The following is a 16,962-nucleotide window of genomic DNA, read 5'->3' as shown; positions in this document are numbered from 1 at the left end:
ATTTAAAGAAGGAAAAAGAAAAGAAGGCGGATTTCTCCTGAATTCAGCATTTAATGGTCTGGTTGAAGAGGAGGATTCAGCAAAAGAGATCAGGAAGGGCCAAAGAAGATGAAATTTAAAAGCTACTTATTATGGAAAGTTTCAAATATATAGAAAAGTAAGAGAACAGTATAATGAATATTCATGTACCCATCATTCAGCTTCAATAGTTAGGGATTTGTGAGTAATCTCTACCCACACTCTACCCCTCCCCACCACTTTCTAAAAGCAGATCCCAGTCATCATATTATTTTATCTATGAATATTTCAGTTTGTATCTTAAAGGTTTTTTTTTTTAATCCAGTCATAATATTATGATCACACCTTTAAAATTAATAATAATTCTATTCAGTGTTCTTATTTCTCTGATGTCTCATAAATGTTTTGTTTTGCTTTATGTTGTTTGATGCAGTATCCAGAAAAGATACATGCATTATGATTGGTTGATGCACTCTCAAGTTTCTTTAAACCTATAGGTTCTTCTGTTTGTTTTTTGTATTTTATTTGGGCTTAGAGAACTTCCTATAGTCTAGACTTTGTTGATTGCATCTTTGTGGTGTCACTTAACATGTTCCCCTGCCCCTGAATTTGCTGTGAATTGGTATTGAATGTAGAAACTTGATGACATATGTGCCTGCACGCTCAATCGTGTCCAACTGTTTGCGACCCCATGGACTGTAGCCCACCAGGCTCATCTGTCCATGGGATTCTCTGGGCAAGAATACTGGAGTGGGTTGCCATTTTCTCCTCCATGGGATCTCCCCAGCCCAGGGATAGAACCTATGTCTCCTGGGGCTCCCGCAGCTCCTGCATTGGCAGGTGGATTCTTTACCACTATGCCACCTGGAAAGCCATAGAAACTTGATTAGGTTTAGATTTAAAATTTTCCTTCCTTTTGGTAAGGATCCATCAGAATTGGTATTATGTATGTCTGTAATAACTGGTCATCTGTCTTTCTTGTGATGTTAGCCATTGACAGTTTTTGCTCTGATCCATTAATCAGTTATGGTGATATTCTAATTCTATCCTTCCAAAATTCTAAAATGATAGAATTTAAGTATTGGCTGATAAATATATTAGATTCCTTTTAGGATCCTTGGATTTCTATATTTATTTACATACTTTAGAAGAAAACTTTTTTTTTAAATTGGCTACACTGATTCTTCATTGCTGCACTAGAACTTTTTCTAGTTGTGGAGTGCAGGGGCTACTCTCTAGTTGCATTACAAGGGCTTCTCACTGCAGTGGCTTCTCTTGTTGCAGACCACAGGATCTAGAGTGTGGACTTCAGTAATTTTGGAATGTGGGCTCAAGAGTTTCAGCTCGTGGACTCTAGAGCACAGGCTCAGCAGTTATGGTGCACAGACCTAGCTGCCTTGTGGCATGTGGGGTCTTCACAGAGCAAAGCTTGAACCCATGTCCCCTGCATTGACAGACGGATTTTTAACCACTGGACCTCTGGGGAAGCCTGGGAACAGTTTTACTTTGTTAATATGTCTTATTCTAGTTGAGAAGCATCATCTTTCTGCTTTGTGCTTCTATCATTTATATTTGAATTTGAAAATTGCCTGCAATTTACTAAGATGCAGCCCTTGAGGGCTGTAGATATGCAAGTTATCCATGTGCTGTTCCCCCTGGACATTTGGTGGTGGTCTGTTTTAAAAACCAAGTTAAGAGAGGTAGAAGCTAGAAACTCCATGTATGCATTTTGATCCTTTATGTAAGTATTAATAAAAATAGTTTCTTTTACTTATATCACTTACATAAAGTAATTTTGCTTCATTCAAGTTATGCAAAAATTATACTTTGAAGTTATAACATCTTTTTATATAACTTCCTTCTATTTAAAATCAGAGAGGATACATGGATTTTTTCCAGCCCCATAATCTAATGTTAAATTTGTTTCATTGCCAAATAACCATTTTAAAGCTAGAGACATACTGTTCCCATAACTCTTATATAATTTGGAGTAAAATCCCTCTTAAATGTGGTAGAGAAACATTTTTTACTCTGTGTGCTTTTAGAGAGCATTTAAAATAGCACATATCATTTGACTGTTTACCTTTAGCATTGTTTTCAGTCAGATAATTAATACATATTTTATAATACTACTAATAACTATTATAATAGATAATACTTAGTATCTAGTATCTAAATGCAGGATTAGACATCATATTCTATACCTTCTACATAATTAAAAGTATTGATGTTCCATAACAAAGTATCTCTTTGGAATTTTTGGAAAGCCCCAATCCAGAATAGATGCTCATGTACTTCCTGCTTAGAACTCTTCCAGCTTTGTGCAATCAAGGATTCTTTCCCCTGTCCCGTACAATCATAAAGAAATAATGGGAAATGGAACTCCAAGATGCCAAAGAGGTGGTTCACTGGAGTCTCCACCCGTCCTACCCCCCTGGAATCAGAGCCTTAGGAGTTTAGAGAGAGGTGTAGAAGAGTTAAGGCGTCTTTACTTCTGTTTCTCCTCTTTTGAGCCTCTACAAATTGTTTTTTGCCTGCTCTGGTTTTCTGCTTTTGTTCCTCTATATTCTCGTACCTCTACATTTTTTTTTTCTCTGTATCTTTTTTTTTCTCTCTGAAAGATTTAAAGTTACAGAGAAATAAGGAAACTTTGTGAGGAGTTTGTGGTGGGTAGCAAATATTGACCCTTGCATTTAGCAATATTGTTTGGGCCAATATATTTTTATAAGAAATCATTGTACTAGACTTTGGCATTATCATTTGTATTATACATGACTTATATTCACAATTTTTCTCATTATCTTTAATATCTCTCATTTGTTATTCATCAGTTAATACACACATAATATCTAAAATACTTTTTAAAGTTACTATTTATGTCAAACCAAAGCATGTCAAGAACCAAACAGATTTTCCTACTAAGCAATCCCATGTTGAAAAAATTCTAGTTGTCTAAAAAAACAAGTTCATAATAGTTGGCTCTGATAAACTATGACCACCTATTTTGAAGTCATATGGCATATTAGAAAGCAAGACAACTTGAGAAATAATATACTCTGATTATTATGATGATCATTTCCCATACTTTGAAACATGGGAACAATGAACAGTATATGTTGTGTGAAAATTGTATAAATCTTAAGTTGAATGGTTCTTAGTGCTTTTCTACTATATCCTTCTATTTCTCTGTATATTCATTCTATTAATATTTGAGAGTTTGATATTGAAACTCCAACAAAAAAATCTTTATTTACTTAAAAAAACTAATTGTAATATATAATGGAGCTATATGTCACCTTGTTCTGTATTTTCCAAGCCTCCTGTAAATGTGTTGTCATATTTTCACAATTTAAAAAAATCCAGTGAGCATTGTAGGAGAGCTATACTGTACTAGGTTGTTCCTGGCTCAAGTGATAAGAGTTATGCATAGGATGATGGGCTGAGTGCTGTCCAAAACCTACATGCAAAAACAGACCTGGAACTGCAGAATAATATTTTCATCTCCCTCTGTATTATCAATATATAGATTTTATGCCTTGGTGTTATACCTCTGATTTTAGTGATTAATTTAGTTCTTATCTGCTATTTAAATAAAATAGTACCTTAAAAATAACTTAGTTACATAGATAAATAGATATTAGTTGGATTATAAAATTTAAATGGCTTTTAATTTTTTGTAAGAAAAAAGATGGCAAAAGGCATTTTGTCAGACTTTTATCCTCAAATTTTATTTTCATAATATTAATATTTTTAATTTGCTATACTAAAAAAGTAAGGATATCAGTATTTAGTTGAATATTGAACAGAATAAATTCATTACAAACTTATAAAATGGTCAGGATAGTTGAACCCTTACTTTGGGGAATTCACTTGAATTTTCTTATGATTTCAGTGAACTTTTCAATGAGCATTTACCATACATCTACTCAGTAATACTCACCAAAGAGAAATGAAACCCACACCTCCCTTTAATAAATGTATAGGTTAATTCAGGGAACAAATTCATAACAGTTACAATACACTGTGATCAGGACTATAATAATAGTATGTAGGGAATGTTCTGTAGCATAGAAAGGTGTAATAATCATTTATTTCTACAAGGAGAGCTGGTCAGGGAGAATAGATCGTGTTTGGTCCGGACCCTGAAGTACAAATGGAAATTTACAAGATGGATAAGGTAGGGGCTATGACACACCTTTCACACTGAAGGATGAGTAGAGGGAAAAACATAGACCGTTTGTCGCACCCTCTCACGCCAGAACCCCATTGCCCATAGAGGTCAACATGTCAGTGATGATAATGTTTTATTCCTCATTACAGGGCTCTCGAATTGGCTGTAAAATACAAAACACATGTTGACACCGTTCTTGCTTACCGTCAAAAATTTTTGGAGACATTTGGTAAACAGGAAACTAATAAACGATACCTGCAGTATGCAGAAGGTGTAAGTATTACTCAGTATTTGATAATAATTATATGCTTTACAAGTGTATGTTATTTGTCTCAATGGGTAAAATTGACAAAATTGAGTAACTTTCCTACCATAATCTCTAAAAATAACTGCTTCTTGTCTTTCGATGTTGAAGTTTTATTTTGACTATATAATTATATTACAGAATATTTTTCTGGACTCTTATAGCCATGTTTTGCTTAACTCAAGTCTGTTCTTATAATTTCAGATTTGTGTTAAGGTTGTGTCCTAACTGATATTTTTAGATAAACAACATAAAATGTGAGGATAAAGGCTTCTAACTCCTGAATTTTGTCTTCCACCAGCTGCCCTTTCTGTTCCAGGGGAAGTACATGAGCACAGAGGGCAGTGGCTAGAACTTGGATACTCTGTCACTTTGCAGATTCTGGGGACCCTGGTTGCACTTAAAGAGGTGCCTCACCTGGGTAGACTTCACCACCTAGAACCAAAGAAGGCTGACCCTTTGTCTCTTAAGTTCCTACCAGAACTTAAGGTTTTGTCAATCCAGTTAGAAAAAAAGTCATTCTAGTACATATCAGCGCACAAGGAAAGCCAGTCCTAGAACAGAAATGACTGTGGCCACCTGCCCAGATACTTCTAGATTCAAACGGCAGAAATAGAGCTCCCTTCTAGCCAGGGGAGATCCAATTTGTAAGGCCAAGACAGGACTAACTTTTTCCCAGCTCTGCAAACTAGTTGATTTCCTTATCCTTTTAGGCATTCATATATTCAAAATGTGTTTATAAGTACTCAGTCTGGATTAGGTACCATACTAGGTGTTGAATCACACATGGCTTCTGTCTTTATGGAGCTTATAGACCATGTAGGGGCTTCCCTGGTGACTCAGATGGTAAAGAATCTGCCCGCATTGGAGGAGACCCAGGTTTAATCCCTGGGTCGGGAAGATCCCCCTGGAGAATGGCTGCCCACTCCAGTACATAGAAAATATAGTTTTTTACCTCAAGGTTATATTTCAGATTCTGAAAACTTAAAACTCTTATCCTCTTTTTCATTATATACGTATTAAACTGTAAATAACATGTAATACTTCAATCACAAGAGTAACCGAAATGTTCAAAATGGGATAATCAGAACAACATGACTTTTCTTGGGTATTTTGTTTCCCTTTTTTGACTCCCCACGGCACCATGTTCTAGTTTCCGACTTGTCTTCATAAATGTAATTTGGAAGTTAACTTGAAATCATAAAGCAGTATTTTAAGATGAGAATAATCTTTGACTTAAAATTTCTTAACCAAAATTGTGATTATATAAACTTTTTATTTCAGAACTAAGAATTGAATAGAAAAAAATCATTTTTTTAAACCTTGAGAAATTTATTCTAGATAGCTGGTGAATTCAAATGGCTTCACAATGCATAACATAAAAGTTTATAAGAAGTGAGGCTTGACATATATTCATATTTATGAGCCCTGAAATGTTATTTGGGCCTTTCTAGTTTAAAATGTGGAAATCTGAGATCTGTACAAGGTGTGCTGTCTTCTAAGAACTCCATTAGAGTCATTATACCTGGTCTACAAGCAAGTGTTTGTAAAATAATTCATTAGTTTGGCAAATAAAATCCACTTGAGGAATACATTCAGTTCACTGAATACATACTCTGTGCAGAAAGAAAAGTAGAAGATCCAGGAAATGTTTAAAGCATTATGCTAGGAGAAAGAAAAAAGGAGTGATAAATAGGAGAGAAAATATAGATTAAGTGGTAGCTCATTTGCTGGATAATTAGTGATCTCTCATTCATTCAGTATTTATTTAGTACCTCCTGCAGACAGTGTATTTTTCTCGGTGGTTGGGATATAATAGTAAACCTGGCAGACACTGACCCTTTGAAATTTGTATTCAAATAGAGGTGATAAATAATTATATAGTTAATTGTTAATTTCATTTGTGATGATAGCCTTGAAGGTAGTGTGTGTAGTGCTATAAGACTTTATGAATGTGGAGCCTGACCTAGGATGGGGGTATCAGCAAAGATTTTTCAAAGGAAAGCAAATGATGTTAGAGCTGAACTCTGAAGGATGGGTAAAAACCGATCAAGGAGAGAGGGTGTGGGGATGGACACATTCCAGGATAGCAGAGGCTCTTAAGTGGTTAAGAGTGATGAGCAAAGGGGAGGTTGACCTGAGAGTTTCATAGGGCACATTAGGTAAGTTGGATTTACCCTAAGATTAATGTAAAGATACTGAATGGAAATGACATGGTCACTTTTCCATTTTAAAATCCCAATTCCTAAGTAGAAACGGAAACTTAGAATTTTTCACAAAGTTATTCTTTTTTTTCCCCATTTGGAAATTATATACTTAGCATTTGTTAGTTTTAATTTCTTTAATTTATTTTTTCCACAAAATTATCTTGAGTAGGGTTTTGTCAGTCAGTTAAAGGATATGATAATAAGAGCAAACGCATGGGATGTTGAAAGAATGATGAAGGAGTGCAGAGGGAGTGCCTTGGGTTCTGGGTGACTGGAATATTGATGGGACCAGACATAGAAGCATCTTAATACTGTGCTAACAGATTTCATAATGAAGGCAATGCAAAGACTTGAAGGTTTGTAATCAAGAGAATGACTTGAAAGATAGCTTCTTAGGTGGAAGATGGTTTGGAGGTGAGGATGGTGACCAGGCCAGTTACTATAATAGTTTCACCAGGAGATGGAAAGGGGTAGGATTAATGTAAGAAAAAAAATCAGAAAAATTAATAGAACATTGTGGTTAGAGGTAGGAGGAGAGCAGTGAGGTGAGTCAAGGTGTTTGGGAACAACTTCAGCATTCCTAGCGTGGCTGACTGGTGGAGGAACATGAGCATATACGAGTTGTGGACCTTTTTTAGTTTGAATACATGAAAATGGGCCATTTTTTGCATTAGAAGTCCCTGTGGGATAGACCCTATCTAGGTGGAGATGTCTAGTGAGCAGTTGGAAATATCAATGTGACCATCGAAGGGTGTTGATAAAGGAAGAATAAGGGCTAGATAAATAAAGCTATGATCATGGCAATTTAGGTATAGTTGAAGCTATGTGAGTTGATGAGATCTCTTAGGTAAAGTATGAAAAAGCTGTTTGGAACCCTGATGAATGCTAATAGTGAAGAGGGTACCAAAGAGAATGATATAGAAGAAAAAGAAAAAAAGATTGAGGACATTTAGAAAGGAGAGCAGAAACCAGAAGGGAAGGATATACTGAGAGAGATTTTGAAGAGCTGGAATGGAATCAGCAAGGTCCAGGGGATGCTGCTACGTCAAGGCCTTTTTCTCCCTCTGTTAGGTGCTCTTCCCCAGATATACTCATGGAGTCACTCATTAGTCTTCAGATTTTCACGTCAACCTCTCAGGGAGGCCTTCTCTGATCACTCTATCTGCGGTTCAGCACTCATCCCCACAACTTCCCCCTTGGTACTGTCTCCCTCCCGTGTTTCTGAAACTCTTACCACTATCATTTGTTTATCTCTCTATAAAGACAGTGATTTTTATCTTTTTATTCACTGCTAAATCCATGCACCTATAGCAATCCTTGGCATAGAGTGAACATTAAATATTCATTGAATGAGTAATTGAGTCATACAGAGAAGGTATATAGGATGAGGAATTAAAACACTTAATGGTGGCGTTAGTGAAGTTTCTGAAGTGTAGTGGGAACACAGTTATATCACAGTGGTCTGGGAAGAGGAAGAGAGTCAGGAATGAAAAGAAGAATGAAGATGGTAGCTTGTAGGGAGACAGAATGGAGAAGGAAGGATGAGAAGCAGCAGCCATTGAAGAGGAGGAAATTGAAACACATAGGTAATAATTGAAGGCCGATGTCCTAAAGGAGTCTGAGATGAGATCAGGGACTTGTGTGAAGATGCTGGCCTGAGACAGAAGGGGAAGAGATAGGCGTGGGTACAGATGTACCTACTTTTGTGAAAGGAAGGAAATTAAGTGAATTCTGCCTAATGTCACTATTCTCTCTGAAGTAGGAAGCTGATTTTCAGTTGAGAGTAAGAGAGGTGGGGCAGAGGATGGAGAGCCCTTTGATAGGATTTTGAAATGACTTCTATGTGAATATAAAGAATTGACTGGTGCAGGACTAGAACAAGAAGTGCCAAAGGGTATGAACACTCCCTGGGAGAGAGAAGGGTGTGTTTTCACGTAGATGGCACTTGACAGCTGTCACGAGTACATCCTCATCTGAAACCCACTATTAAAAATACTATCCCAGAGACTAAATTATCAGGAGAACATTGTTCTAAAGCTGAACAGATGCCAGAGTGAAAGTGAAACATTTATTTTCAGTAGGATAGCTATCAACTGACACCCTCATTTGTACTATAACAAGTAACTAATATAGATGTCATCAGTCTACTTGATATACTTCTGGTGAAGCCAAGCAACAGTTGTTTAGTTTATCATCAGTATATGGTTTTATTGTGATTGATTCGAGAAACATATGTAAGTCAATTTAAAGCTGGAAGAAGGACAAGGTATTCATCAAGTTTTGTCTTTCTCTTTGAAATGTTTTCTTAGACGAATGTTCTGCCATTTAAAAAATATCAGGTTCTGGCCAGATTGAAAAATGAGTCTTTCAAATAATCTAACATTTGCTGTGCCTTTCATTGAGTTGTCACTTGCATCTTAGCACAGACATTCATCTTCTATGAGTAAGAGGGATTCGTTTAATTCATCTATTTTATATATTATAGACAAATATTTGGAATGATTATCTTAATAAAGGTGACCAAAAATATCCACAAATTACTTCACAGAAATTAGAGAAAGGGTTTTGGCATAAAAAAGAACCAAATACTTAATTCTACCTACTTCCAGCGCAAAATAAAAGAGGCATGAAGTCTTGTGTTAAGGTTAAATTAGTCTCAGTTATTTAAGATAAATCTGTTCAAGCAGCACATATCACCACAATCTGCTTTAATACTGCTTATTCTACTCAGCTCCCCTACATGGAGGTAAAAACCTATTTTCTTTTGGTTCAGTCTTAGGAGTTTGGGTTTATTTCAAAGTAAATCAGAGTTAAGTTTAAGCTGGGACCCCATTTTTTCCCATGTCTTGCCTGAGAGGACACACATTTCTAAGTTAGTGATCTCCAGACTTAAAAAAAAAATCTGAATGCTTTTTCCTAAAGAACTTGTTTGTGGAACTCAGGGTAGAGTCTACTCCTAACACCAAGTCTGTTGCATTAGTGGAGGGAAAGGATATAGTGGAGGGGCAGGTTTGGATCTTGGTGGGGATCAGTGGTTGACATGAAACAGATATAAATATTATCACTTTACAGTTATTCTTTTTAGTTGTCTTTCAACCTTGTTCTCCCGCTATTTCATCTAATATCTTTTCATCATTGTCTTACCACCAAGTCTTCATATTATTTTAAGAGTTGTTGCAAAGGAGCCCCTTTGCAGAGTATGCCCTGGTGAAGCAAATGCTCCCCTATCTTTCTTCATAGCTAGGCTCCTGATGGAAATCTCAGTATAAGAGTGTTGAAGTGTTGACGAACTTGAAACATGGCCTGATGGCCAGGGCTCTGTCCATTTTCCCTCTCGTTGGAGGAGAGCAATCCACCTTACCTGCCTTCCCACCTCATACCTGAGCAGAATCCTAGGGTTCCATAGTTGAGATGTGCTTTTTATAAATAACTACAACTAGATTGTGGTCTTTTGCATCACAGTGAAGGTCTTTGCTTTTTATGGTAATAATTGTTCTACTAGGAATTATTTAACACTATGTCATTTGCAGGGGAGCATTATTTCTTCTTAACTTTTCTTTCCCACCGTCTTTCTCTAATGTTTTGGAAGTCATACATTCTATGTTTGTTTACTCTTAGCTACTTTGGATTAAATAAAAAGGTCTTATACTATATATGCACGTTTCTTCTTTTCTTCTACCATAGCTCCAAATAGACTGGGAGAAAATCAAAGCCAAAATTGAGATGGAAATTACTAAAGAGCGAGAGCGGTCATCTGGCAGCCAGCCCACCAAGAGTACTGGTCTAAAGCACTGAATGTCATGATTACCTTTAAGAAGTCTTACCTTTTGAAACTGATTCTGATTAATCAAGGATAAGCATGTTTTCATTGCTAAAGAAAAAGGCAGAATCTCCAAGTATAAGCACTTGCTGTGTATTTAATACCAAAAGTACATCAGAAAGACTGAGCACAAAATAATTGATGTAATTTCATCTTTTATCTTTTTAGTCCAATAATTAACAAATATTCCTATATACTTATGATACATCCATGTCGTATTGCTTACATCCCAGTTTTCTGTCCATTATTTTATCCCTGAATCTTCAGTATGAACAAATATTAATGCTAATAATAAAACACTGGACTCTTTAAAATGTATGTTATCATTCATTTCTGTTTGAGCTCTACATTGTAAAGTGCTCCAAAAGTTTATTTACACAACAAAAAAAATGAAGATTGATTTATGAAAATATATAATAATATGTATACTTGTATATGTTCATAGCAACATTATTCACAAAAGCAAAGTGGTGGGCAAAAAAAGATATACATCAGCAGATGAATGGATAAAATGTGGTGTATACACAAAGTGGGGTATTATACAGCCTTTGAAAAGAATGAAATTCTGAACGTGGATGAATCTTGAAAATACTGTGCTAAGTGAAAGAAGTCAGACACAACAGGTCAAATATTGTAGAATCGCACTTACATGAGGTATAAAAATAGACAAGTTCATTGAGACAGAAAGGAGAACAGTAGTTGCCAGGGACTGTTGGGAGGGAAAATTGAGGAGCTATTGTTTCATAAGTTCAGAATTCCTGTCTGGCTTGAATGAGTTCTGGAAAGTGATAGTCATGATGGTTGCCCAACATTATGAATGTATTTAATGCCAAAATGGTAAATTTTGTTATATCTATTTTATCATAACTATAGAAATATATCTAGAACAGGCAAGAAATACTTTTCTCATTCCTCTTCTGACTTGAGAATGTTTAGGCATTAGACTCTGGAGTCTGAATTTGTGAAAATCTCCTTGAATTATCAACCCATTTGACTAGCTTTCATTCAGTATGTCCCCAAATTATTATTACCACAAAAGCTTTTTAACATAGCACAAATAATCCTTAGAAATTCTTCCATGAAACCATTTTTGGAAATGGTACATTATAGAGTGGGCGTATGCATATACATGGGAAAGTGATGCCCTCTCTCACCCTCATTTTAATGAATATGTTTTTTTTAATGAAAATGTTCCTGTCTTTTCAACATATTTCTTTTCCTTGCTGAAATGTTGTAATGTTCTGTTCTTCATCCAGATGCTGGGTACAATGGTGTGTTCAATTTGTGAAATATGATTGAGTGGCTTACTTGTAAGTTATACATTTATTTTGTTTTCTTATATTACAATAAAAAGTTTAAAAAGAAAGCTGGTCAAAAGGGTAAATTTTATGTTTATTTTACTATAATTTTAAAAGTCAAAAAATATAATGAAATATTTCTGCATTCTAACAACAATTCTCTGATAGCCAACTTGATGCCTTGACATTCAATTCAGTTGATAGTACCCAGAGAGTGTGCTCAGTTGCTCAGTCGCATCTGAGTCTTCATAACCCCATGGACTGTAGCCCACTAGGTTCTTCTGTCCATGGAATTTTCCAGACAAGAATACTGGAGTGGGTTGCCACTTCCTACTCCAGGGGATCTTCATGACCCAGGGATTGAACCCACATCTCTGTGTCTCCTGTACTGGTAGGCAGATTCTTTACCACTAGTGCCACCTGGTAAGCCCAGAGTTAGTGTAGGTCTCACAAATTAAAGGGCAAGATCCTCAGCTAGATTACTCTTCAGTTGCCAGTCCACTAGTGGGGACCCTACGATATTCATACCCCTCTGACTTGGCTGCAAATTTGAGGGATTCCTACCACCCCCCTTCAGGTTTGATAATTGACCAGAATGACTCACTGGACTCACTGAAAACATTTTCTATTACAATTTCACTAAAAAAGATATAATGTAGGAACAGCCAAACGGAAGAGATGCATAGAGTGAGGCCTGGGAGGAAGGAGAGGTGTCAGGGGAAATGGAGACACAGAGCTTCCACACCGTCTCCTCATGGAACTCAGGCATGTCCATCATCCTCCCAGCACATCAGTATGTTCACCAACTAGGAAGCTCCCCTAGGTCTTGCTGTCCTGAATTTCGTATTAGAGTTTTATCATGTAGGCACAGTTGATTAAATCTGTGATTGAACTCAGTCTCTAGCCCCTTTCCTCTCTCTGGAGGTCAGGTGGTTAAAAGTTTTAGCCCTCTGATCATGGGTTTTTTCTGGTGACCAGCCCTTATCCTAATGCTCTCTAGTCATACCCCTCCCCCAACACACACACACACACACACACACACACACACACACACACTCATTAGCATTAACAAAAATACTCCTTTCATTCAGGAAATTTCAAAGGTTTTGGAAGCTGTATACCAGTCCCCCTTCCCAAGCCTGGATACATCCTTTATTACATCTTAGGCCACTCCCTGGTCTTTGATCATGGGATCTTTTATAGCAAAAGGGACCTGACAGCAACATTTGGAGGAATCAATGTGGGGTAAAGATAGGAAGCTATTAAACTCAATGTCCCAATACATTTGATTATCAACATTGGCATTATCTTTCCAATAACGCCAGTATTCTAGCACATAGCATTATGGTAGATGTAACCTGAAAAATAAGAGTCAAAGATACACATTTACTGGAGTCCCATCCAGTCAGCCTGATAGCCCCATCCATCATCATATTGTATGACAGGATGTCTCGGGGCTTCCATTTGATCTTGTCAGGAAACAGAAGTGGTGTCAGCAATAGATGGCTTCATGCTGTCAGGCATTTGGTATAATTGGACTTGAGAGACAATATTATTTCTTGCTCTTAGCTTTCTTCCAAGCATTATCACTGGACTTCTCTCATTGCATAACTCAGTTACTCGTTCATTTACCCTTCGTTAAGTACTATTTCTCCTCTCTGTATCCAAACCTTTTCACCTGAGAAGGGACATTAGTTTTGGCCACTGTCCTGGTCTAGATCATAGGCAGCACTAGGAGTCTAGCAAGTGCCTCCCACTCTGTCCACTCATCCATGTAGGAAAGGGTTACATAGGTACAGAGTTAGTGGGCTATCTCTACCAATAGGCAATGTAACTGTGTTCAATGTTAGCCCAAATACTGCCGCATGGAGTGAAAGCACAACCCACCCCATCAGGCCCTTAGGAACTCTGACATAAAGATTTTAAAACAGCTATGGTTTAGTGCCCAGGAATCATCCCTGCTTCCTGCAATACATTAGTAGTTATAGTTTTGGTCCAGGGACCACTGCATCAAGTATGAAAGAGAAAGTTACCATATGATATCCCTGATAGCTCAGTTGGTAAAGAATTCACCCACAATGTGGGAGACCTGGGTTCAATTCCTGGGTCAGGAAGATCTGCTGGAGAAGGGATAGGCTACCCACTCCAGTATTCTTGGCTTCCCCAGTGGCTCAGCTGGTAAAGAATTCACCTGCAGTGTGGGAGACCTGGGTTCGATCCCTGGGTTGGGAAGATCCTCTGGAGAAGGGAAGGGCTACCCACTCCAGTATTCTGGCCTGGAGAATTCCACGGACAGTATAGTCCATCAGGTCACAGTCAGACATGACTGAGCTACGAACAAAGCTAGTGGAGGTGTTGAAATTCCAGTTGAGCTATTTCAAATCCTAAAAGATGATGCTGTGAAAGTGCTGCACTCAATATGCCAGCAAATTTGGAAAACTCAGCAGTGGTCACAGGACTGAAAAAGGTCAGTGTTCATTCCAGTCCCAAATTGGAATGAGCAATGGATTGGGATTGAGCAATGCCAAAGAATGCTCAAACTACCGCACAATTGCACTCATCTCACACACTAGCAAAGTAATGCTCAAAATTCTCCAAGCCAGGCTTCAACAATACATGAACCATGAACTTCCAGATGTTCAAGCTGGATTTAGAAAAGGCAGAGGAACCAGATATCAAATTGCCAACATCCATTGGATCATCGAAAAAGAAGGAGAGTTCCAGGAAAACATCTATTTCTGCTTTATTGACTATGCCAAAGACTTTGTGTGGACCTCAACAAACTGTGGAAAATTCTTAAAGAGATAGGAATACCAGACCACCTAACCTGCCTCTTGAGAAATCTGTATGCAGATCAGGAAGCAACAGTTAGAACTGGACGTAGAACAACAGACTGGTTCCAAATAGGAAAAGGTGTACGTCAAGGCTGTATATTGTCACCCTGCTTATTTAACTTATATGCAGAGTACATCATGAGAAACTCTGGGCTAGATGAAGCAGAAGCTGGAATCAAGATTGCCAGGAGAAATACCAATAACCTCAGATATGCAGATGACACCACCCTTATGGCAGAAAGTGAAGAAGAGCTAAAGAGCCTCTTGATGACAGTGAAAGAGGAGAGTGAAAAAAAAGTTGTCTTAAAACTCAACATTCAGAAAACTAAGATCATGGCATCTGGTCCCATCACTTCATGGCAAATAGCTGGGGAAACCGTGACAGACATTATTTTTGGGGGCTCCAAAATCACTGAAGATGGTGACTACAGCCATGAAATTAAAAGACACTTGCTCCTTGGAAGAAAAGTTATGACCAACCTAGACAGCATATTAAAAAGCAGAGACATTACTTTGCCAACAAAGGTCCATCTAGTCAAAGGTATGGTTTTTCCAGTGGTCATGTATGAATGTGAGAGTTGGACTATAAAGAACACTGAGCACTGAAGAATTGATGCTTTTGAACTGTGGTGTTGGAGAAGACTTGAGAGTCCCTTGGACAGCAAGGAGATGCAACTAGTCCATCCTAAAGGAGATCAGTCCTGGGTGTTCATTGGAAGGACTGATGTTGAAGCTGAAACTCCAATACTTTGGCCACCTGATGAGAAGGATTGTCTCATTTGAAAAGACCCCGATGCTGGGAAAGATTGAAGGCAGGAGGAGAAGGGGATGACAGAGGATGAGACGGTTGGATGGCATCACTGACTCAATGGACATGAGTCTGAGTAAACTCTGGGAGTTGATGAGGGACAGGGAGGCCTGGCATGCTGCAGTCCATGGGGTTGCAAATAGTCGGACACAGCTGAGCTACTGAACTGAGCGACTTTCACTTCACTTCACTTCATCACTTATGTGGAATCTAAAATATGACACAGATGTACCCTATCTATAAAACAGAAACAGACTCACAGACATAAGAGAATAGACTCGTGGTTGCCAAGGGGGAAGGGAGAAGGTAGAAGTGGGAGTTTGGGGTTAGCAGATGAAATCTGGTATATGTATAATGGATAAACAACAAGGTCCTACTTATAGAACAGGGAACTATTATCCTGTGATAAACCATAATAGAAAAGAATATGATAAAGAATGTGAGTGTGTGTGTATATATATATATATATATATATATATATATAATATATAACTGAATCACTTTGTGGTATAGCAGTAATTATTGTAATACACCACATTGTAATTTAGTTATACTTCAATAAAATATTTTTTAATAAGTTAAATGATGTGGGAAAGAAAAAAAAGTATAGTTGTCACACCAGTATCCTTGTCCTCACACTCAGAATAGCAGAGGAATTTATCAAGTGAGGATACTCCTTAGCCCTGCTCATGTTGCATATGAGCACACACCCGTGATGGCATATAAGCCAGTCCTTCATGCCTCCATCTCCCCCTACTCTATTTATTAAAAAAAATTTATTTATTTGGCTGTGCCTGGTCTTAGTCATGGCATACGGGATCTTTAGTTGCAGCATGTGGGATCTCGTTCCCCGACCAAGGATCAAACTGGGCCCTCTGCATTGGGAGTGCAGAGTCTGAGCCACTCAACCAGCAGGGAAGTCCCTCTTCCCCCATTTAAGACATGTTTTTATTGCCCATTCTAATTCTTTACCAGCTGTTACTCTGAAGAAGAAATCTCTCTGCGTGTTGTTGGACATGATGGCCTGTAAATAGTGTTCCTTGGTCTAAAGAAACGTGATGCGGTGGTCCAGGTGGGTGCGGTATATTCTTTCTGTTCTTTGCAGTACTCCGAGCACATGCATCTACCCTGGGTAAGCAAAGCCCAGTCCAGGGTCAGAGTCATTCCTGTGAGGACCCACTTGTTTTCTATCCCCAGGGCTCCAGGCATCAGCCCGACTTGCCATCTCTGTGCACGGACTCCCCCTAGGGACTGCCCTGGAGCCGGCTGTAATCTCTGTCTCTTGTTGGCAGGCAGAGCAGTTCTTGTTGGTGATTTGTGCCTCAGAGGATACCAGAGGAATGCATATGGTCTCAGCCCATCTCTGCATTGCTGCAGGTCTCCCCCACCCACCCCCCCACAGTATCCACCCATTTCACAGACCCAAGTGGTTACCTCAAGTGAGCACACTACTAGGCTGTCTGCTTGTTGATTCTAATCACCATCCAATGCAAGAATGAGAT

At 38.0% G+C, this 16,962-nt stretch overlaps 1 protein-coding gene across 5 annotated transcripts in view; it reads left to right on the top strand.

Annotated features, from left to right (window-relative positions):
• IFT80 (intraflagellar transport 80) overlaps nucleotides 1-11,886 on the top strand; it is a 113,289-nt gene extending 101,403 nt beyond the window's left edge. For all 5 annotated transcript variants that reach the window (XM_061168238.1, XM_061168235.1, XM_061168236.1 and 2 more), the window contains 2 exons: nucleotides 4,339-4,462; nucleotides 10,385-11,886. In XM_061168238.1, coding sequence (XP_061024221.1) covers nucleotides 4,339-4,462; nucleotides 10,385-10,495 — 235 coding nt within the window. In that variant the 3' untranslated portion in view covers nucleotides 10,496-11,886. The remainder of the gene's footprint in view (nucleotides 1-4,338; nucleotides 4,463-10,384) is intronic.
• The last annotated feature ends 5,076 nt before the right edge of the window (nucleotides 11,887-16,962 follow it).

This window comes from Dama dama, chromosome 19, assembly GCF_033118175.1.
Source record: "Dama dama isolate Ldn47 chromosome 19, ASM3311817v1, whole genome shotgun sequence".
Lineage (NCBI taxonomy): Eukaryota > Metazoa > Chordata > Mammalia > Artiodactyla > Cervidae > Dama > Dama dama.
This window is presented reverse-complemented; position numbering and strand designations above follow the sequence as displayed.